This window comes from Penaeus japonicus, unplaced genomic scaffold (assembly GCF_977035675.1).
Source record: "Penaeus japonicus unplaced genomic scaffold, GWHDUDI00000001_assembly GWHDUDI00000002, whole genome shotgun sequence".
NCBI lineage: Eukaryota > Metazoa > Arthropoda > Malacostraca > Decapoda > Penaeidae > Penaeus > Penaeus japonicus.
The window spans coordinates 12,927,602-12,935,101 of record NW_028234404.1 but is presented as its reverse complement, the minus strand read 5'-3'; the positions used below and the strand labels follow the sequence as shown (position 1 = coordinate 12,935,101).

At 34.0% G+C, this 7,500-nt stretch overlaps 1 protein-coding gene across 1 annotated transcript in view; it reads left to right on the top strand.

The window, feature by feature from the left end:
- The window catches only part of SAK (polo like kinase SAK), a 12,306-nt gene extending 5,015 nt beyond the window's left edge, over positions 1–7,291 (top strand). The window contains exons 5-13 of the mRNA XM_043030237.2: positions 619–772; positions 934–1,265; positions 1,402–2,713; positions 3,455–3,597; positions 3,699–3,814; positions 3,929–4,062; positions 4,259–4,477; positions 4,676–4,849; positions 5,309–7,291. Of these exons, the coding sequence (XP_042886171.2) occupies positions 619–772; positions 934–1,265; positions 1,402–2,713; positions 3,455–3,597; positions 3,699–3,814; positions 3,929–4,062; positions 4,259–4,477; positions 4,676–4,849; positions 5,309–5,551 (2,827 nt within the window). The 3' untranslated portion in view covers positions 5,552–7,291. The remainder of the gene's footprint in view (positions 1–618; positions 773–933; positions 1,266–1,401; positions 2,714–3,454; positions 3,598–3,698; positions 3,815–3,928; positions 4,063–4,258; positions 4,478–4,675; positions 4,850–5,308) is intronic.
- Positions 7,292–7,500: the final 209 nt, after the last annotated feature.

Genomic DNA, 7,500 nt, shown 5'->3' with positions numbered 1-7,500 from the left:
CTATTACTACTACTACTACTACTACCACCACCACTACCACTACTGCTATTACTTTTACTACCACTACCACTACTACTACCACTACCACCACCACTACTACTACTATCACCACCACCACTACTACTACCACCACCACTACCACTACTACTACCACTACCGCTACTACCACCACCACCACCACCATTTTTATATTACCATTACAAGAACACTGATGATAAAGATGGTTATAATTCTTCTTCTTCTTCTTATTTTTTAAGAAATTATTATTATTATTTTAAGTAGTATATTCTAAAACTTTTTTGTGTGTCCTTTGCTATATTTATGATATATATTTTCATTGAAAGAAAAGACAAATTGACTTGTATTAACAACAACAAAGTTGCAATATAAATATAGGAGTTTAATTTTTTAAAAGTTAGGAATATAAACTGAGGGTTAATATTCATTATATAATTAATGACAAAAAAGAACAAAAACATACATACACAGGCTTTATTCTAGGTAAATGATACGCATTTAAACAGAAAAAGCCATTATAACAGGTATCATTCAAACAGGACACCCTTTTTTTTCATAATAACTCCTTCAAGACTCTGAAATACAGCTTTTTCCCAACAGTCCTGAAGTAGCCACCCGCAGTTCCCATGGCCTTGAGTCAGACGTGTGGAGCTTAGGGTGCATGCTCTTCATAATGCTTGTGGGACACCCACCTTTCGACGGGGAAGGAGTGAAGGAATCGATATTCACCCGTGTGGTGATCGGCGATTACAAGGTGTTGGGAAGAGGAATGTTCTTTGGATTATTTGAATATATGTTTATATTTCTTGATTCTTTACATCATTATTTTTCATTTTTATTCTTGATCATGAAAATGATATAGTGAGTGAAACATCCAGCAATCGTAGAAGATTTTGATCCAACCAATATTGACAGATTCCAAGCTATGTGTCAGCAAATGCCCGTTCTCTAATTTCGGAGTGCCTCAAGAAGAACCCACGAGAGAGGATCAAGCTCCAAGCCATTCCACATCATCCCTTCATGACAGCAGGGGGCAAAACTGACATTTCAAGATCCTCTGACAGTGGGCTATACACTATGACTACAGTGACCACCACACAGCATACACGACCCCCTCTAACCACCATATCTGAGAGTGATTTGTCAGACTCAGAGTCCAGTGGCTCAGAGAGCAGACAAGGAGGGCAACCTCATAGGTTGCCCTACCTTAGGCATCCTCCATCACCTCCTGTTCGAATGAAGTCAAAGTGAGTATAATGTTTATTCATTCAAGAATTTCAAGGAAATATTTTAAGTGTCATGGTTTGTAAAATGCAAATACGTTTTATATGAAATATAGGTTTTTGAGGTTTGGTATATTCATAACTATTTTTTCCTTTTCAGCCCAAAAGACCTGCTTCCACCAAATGCTGGAGTGATTGATACCCTGAAAAGAAAATTCACTCCATTACCTTCACTACAAAGAGGAGATTTTGCACATCCTAATGTGCCAATGCCTCCTTTGATAAGGCGAGAACGAGACGTGTCAGAGGAGAGACAGAAGCACCAGCTGGTATATAGCCAGAGGCAGTTTACTCATAGCTCATGTGATAACCATTCTGATTCCTCTCAATATTCTTCCTCACACGGAAGTGATGAAGCTTATCGATACCACTCAGGTGAGAAGAGGAGCAGCAGGGCCAGGGATCACAGTGGAAGCAGAAGTCAGGACTATCACTCTGTAGGTAGAAGTCCCAGCAGAAGGGAGAGGTCTCAAGAGCACTTTGGTCATGCCAGCAGAGAAATATCAGATGATTATGGAGTTCAAAGTGGCACTGAAGAAGTAAGGGAAAGAGGAGGTCGTCCACGTAGCAGATCCAAACAGAGAAGCTACAGCCAAGATTATCCTCAGAGGTTTGAAAAGGGGACCAAGGATGCTCATCCATCAGAGGAAAGGAAAGAGCATCACCGCTTTGGACGATCTTTAGAAAGACATGATGAAAGGCCCCATAGAGAACATTCTGGTCATAGACATAGAGAATCATCCAAAGATAGATATAGTGAAAGACCTCGAGATGAGGAATACCAAAGAAATAGATCAAGAGAGAGACATCAAAATTATCACAGTGAGAAAACCAACAGAAGAAGGGATGAGGAAGTATACAGCCAGAAGACTCACCCATGTTGTGATAGTTCGCAACATAGGTCCTGGTGCAAACAGAAAGGACGTAATGATTCAGAAAAGAATGTATCTAACTATGAGAGAAGCAGATACACTAGTAGATGTGAAAATGACAGATGCAGTTCTAGTGATAGAGTCCATGCTTCTAGTCAACACAGGCACGCAGGACATGACCGACCAGTCAGGGCTGAGGGGTCATCTCATCGTGACTTGAATATCCTGCGTGACATTGCTCCTGTTAAGAATGCAGCTCCTAAAAAAGACGGTGAAGATGGGAGACCAGGCCACGTAGCATCAGTGCATGAACAGCGTCCTTCAACTCCAACAAAGAAGAAACCAGACTTGAATTGCCAGACTCTTAAGCAGCAAGTTTCACCTCTCTCATCAAAAAGACTTAAACCCATCCGTCAGCGCACTAAGAATGCCTTTCTAAACATATTGGAGAATGGTGAAATATGCTTAGAATTTCTTCGCAATGCAAAAGGACAAGAAGTTGTTGCTGATGTGTGTAGGATATCACCTGATGGAATGAGGGTAAGATATGTTAGGATGTTTTACACACTTCTGTTTTGTTAATAGTTTTATTTTAGTACCATATATATGTATGTTTGTATCTGAATATATATATATATATATATATATATATATATATATATATATATATATATATATATATATATATATATAATTATATATATATATATATATATATACACACACACATATGTATAGGTATATGTAGGTATAGGTATAGTATAGGTATAGGTATATGTATATGTATAGGTATATGTATAGGGATATATATAGGTATATGTAAAGGTATATGTATAGGTATATGTATATATATTTATATATATATATATATATATATAATATATATATATATATATATATATATATATATATATAATATATATAATATATATATAATATATATATATATATATATATATATATATATAAAATATATATATATATATATATATTATATATATATATATATTTATATTATATATATATTCACATTTTTTTATATTTTATATATGTATATGTATATATATATATATATATATATATATATATATATATTATATATATAATATATATATATATATATATAATATATATAATATATATATATTATTTTATTTATTTGTATATATGTATATATATATATATATATATATCTATATATATATATATATATTTATATATCTTATATAAACAAACTAACACTTGCTCACTTCCAGTTACATGTGTTGATTATCTTTGCAGATTGTCCTTTACCAACCGAATGGAGGTTTTGGGTCAGAGCCTGGAAGTGCACCTCCTCCATTGCCAACAGAAGGAGCAGATTCAATTTATGGTTATGAAAATCTTCCAGCTAAGCACTGGAAGAAGTATGTTTATGCTGCAAGGTAAGTCTGGACAAGAGCAAATGTTTCTTGCTGTCATTAGTGTTGTTGATGTCTTTGTATCTGTAAATGCATAATTTGTTGACCAAGGTTTTATTTTATAGATTTGTGAAGGTCGTGAAGGCAAAAACTCCTAAGATTACTTACTACAGTGATCAGGCAAAATGTTTGCTAATGGAGAACTCGCCAGATCCTGACTGTGAAGCTGTGTTCTATCATGGTATGTATTTGTGTATCTTCAAAAGTTCGCTGTTTATTAGTTGTATTTTCATGTGTAACTAAATCCCTGTATGGTATTTGATTATCTTTTTTACTAACATTTTCTTTCCAACAGGTACAAAAATTGCAAAGAGTGGAAAGAATGTGACATTAACGGAAACTACTGGCATAGTGCACAATATATCGCAGCCATCTGGACACCATAACCTACCTGAACAACTGCAGCCAATATACTTGCACTACAAAGAGGTATTTTGAAAAATAACTCTTGAATGTGGCATATTAGAGTTAGTTATGCATTTTTCCACTAAGAAAAGAAAAACATTTATTTATGATGTTTTTTTCTTCTAGAATAAACCGCTCTCTTGATCACTATGTAGTTCTATATCATTTAAGCTTCAAAAAGATACATTAAGTTCATTGTACTCCACTTCTTTCTCATCAGATTCATGAGCACTGCTTATACCTGGAAAGAGTTCTCTCGGAGGTCGTTGAAAAGACTGGTCTGAGTTGTTTCCCCATAATTGTGGGACGTAAACCTGCATCGGTATCAGCAACCCCTCCTAGTAGTGCTCGTAGCTCTTCCAGCCCTCGAGAAGATAAAGAAAACCTTTCCCCAGTGTCTGTGCAGTCTTACAAATTGCCAAGGAACGTTGCTGCACAGGCATGTTTAATTGTTATTTCAGTTTATTGCTCTTATTGTTTTTTTTAATGTGATTTTGTGATAGATAGATTGAGTATACTGGCAGACATTTTTGAATGACATGCTTATATATCTTATTGTTTTTCTTCTTTTTTGTAATAGTTTTGTCTCTGGTGTTAAATTAACTTCTCATCTGTTTCCTTTCCTGTCTCCCAATAGCTTGGGTCATTTGAGGGTTCGGTTGTAAGTGTGCAGGCTGGAGGCAACTTCGTCCCCCGACTACGTGCACCACTTAATCCCCACATCCCCAGGAACAACTCTACAGGAACCTCTAGTTCCTCCAAGCATCCTGTCTCTCGAGTCTATGTTCACAACGTTGGATGGGCATCACAGGTGAGTTTTTTTCCAGCTCAAGTATGATATCAACTGGTGATGCTGATGAATTTTCTGCTGTGGAAGAATTTTGAGTTGAATATAAGTTGTTACAAAAAAAAAGAGTAGCTTATTTATAATTATGAGCAGCTTTCAATTTTGAAATTACATTACCTGGGGCTGAATTACTGTTTATATACATTATTTGCATATGTTAAGTAAATGAAAAATTCAGTAATTGTGTAAACAAATATGGCAGATGTAGGGAGGTATGAATGAGACTAGATGACTCATTTATTCTCACTCATTCCTTTTATACATTTCCACAAGGAAGACATGCTTTTCTATGAAATTATAAAAACACTTTTTCAGCTTTAAAGAAATATATCTTATTAATTTCTTTTTAGTGCTATAGTTGTATTATATTATTTTTCTTGCATTAAGTCAACATTAGATTTAACCAAACATACAATTTTTCAGGATGACTGTGGCCAGGTATCCGTTGAGTACCTTGATGGAACACAACTGCAAGTGAGCAGTAACTCACCAAAGGTTGTCTTCACTGATACATCCGGAGTCTCAGCCACGTACTCTAGTAATGACAAGCTGCCACTCTCTGTGCAGCAGAAGCTCTCCCAGATGCAGGTTGTGCTAACATCACTTGCCAAGCCAACTGACTCTTCTGCCACTCCAAGGCTTGCTCACCCTGTTGGCCTTAGATAGAAGTGAATGTTTGTTGCACTTTCATAATTGCATTTGAGTTGGTCTCATTCAAAATAGTATGCTAAAGACATTACTGTAAAGATGCAATGCAATTTCATGTAGGTTAAGTACATAGAGCTTTCTGAAAGGTGGGGACATGGTGACATCTCAAGCAGTGCTTGACTGAGATTTTAATGCTGGATATTGATGCTTGTCATTTTAACTAATTATGTGCAAAATATGTCTTCCAAAGAAAGCAATGAATAACATTATTTTGCTGATAATGATGTCTTCCTGAATACCGAATGTGAAATGATGTTTTCCATGTTTAGATTTTGTAATATTTTGACATATCCAATAGGACTTCCACCTAGTTTTAGTTCCATCCTTTAAAGTAGTTGCAAAAACTTTTAATCATCTTTAATTATTGAAAATTATTGAAATAAACTAAAGGACTGCATTTTTACCTTTGTGTAGTTCATCATGTCTTTGCATTTTTTCCCTTTCCCTGTCTGTTTTTCTTGCTTATATTTATACCTGAATCAGTGTTACAATGATATTTCAAGTGAAAAAAGTCATGTTTTCACGAGCAAGAGGGAATGGACTTCCAAGTCCTCCAAAAAAGTTTAAGGAAAAGGCAGAGATGACCGTAAGTATTTAAATCAAAACCTCACTGTATTCTATTCTCAGTTTTACTTTCCTTCAAACTTTCTCTCTTTACCTCTGTTTCATCTCTTTCTCCTCTCTTTTTTATCTCTTCATTTTTTTTCATCTTTCACCCTCTCTTCTCATCTCTCTTCTCTTCTCATCTCATCTTATCTCATCTCATATATATCATCTCATCTCTCAGCTCTCATCTCTTCTCTTTTTTTTCTTTTCTCCTCTTCTCTTCTCTCATTTCCTAAAATACTAAATTTGTCAGGTTCTTTTATGAATTGCAGAATCAGTCTTTAAAGGTTTTCAAAAAAAGAAAGAAAAAAGTCTGAGATGATTAAAAAAGGGATAAATGCTTGAGTAAGGAATATATGAGAGATCTGTTTTAACTTAGTGTTTGTAAAGAAAAGAAAAGTACAAAATATTATATTTATCCACTACATTTATCCCTGTACATAAAACAGGAAATACACAACTGAATCACTCATTTTCTTGATTAATTTTTGTCTGCAACATATAAATAGGGAAGAAAAATCCAAGTTAAACTTAAAAGACTGTTGTAGGTCATTCTGATCTGATGTTTATCCTAGGTAAAATTTTGCATGACATTGCAACAATCATAATGGTTTCACAACAGATCTGTCTTGCACAGTTTTTATTCTGTGCATGGGGTAATAAAATATATATCTATATTTTTTATTATTTGTGAATAATTTATATGATTATACCTTCATTTTCATTATATATAATAATGGATGTCAACCAAATATAATTTTATTTATTAAATACAGGAAAAAAAACTATATTTAATTATCCCTGTGTCTTCCTGTGTATTGGTTATTTCTGTTTATAAGGAAATGCATGCTAGCATTTATGTCTTTTATGTATAGCTCTCATATGTTGAAATATGTTTAAACAATTTTAAGAACTGATAATTTGTTACCAGCTAATACACACCCTTCTAATGCTGTCTGTAGATGGACCTTCTGCTTAGCAGTAGTTTTTAGAATATGTATATTTTTTTCTAGAAAAATAATACTTGCTTTGTATGGTGTAGTTCTTATGTGAGTGTATTATGTGAAACTAAAATAAAAGATACACAAGTTATTATGATTTTCAACTTCACTCGGTTTACTTTAGTTTTGTAGTGCATTGATATTTAGTTATATTACATAATTTATCCTTTGTTTTATCTAGTATGCTTATTCATTATTAATATTTCTCCTATTCTCTTAACCTTTGTAGTGGTAGACCTGATATAAAGCATTTGTTGACAAAGTTATGAATGAGATTAAATAAGTTCACAAGGCAACATA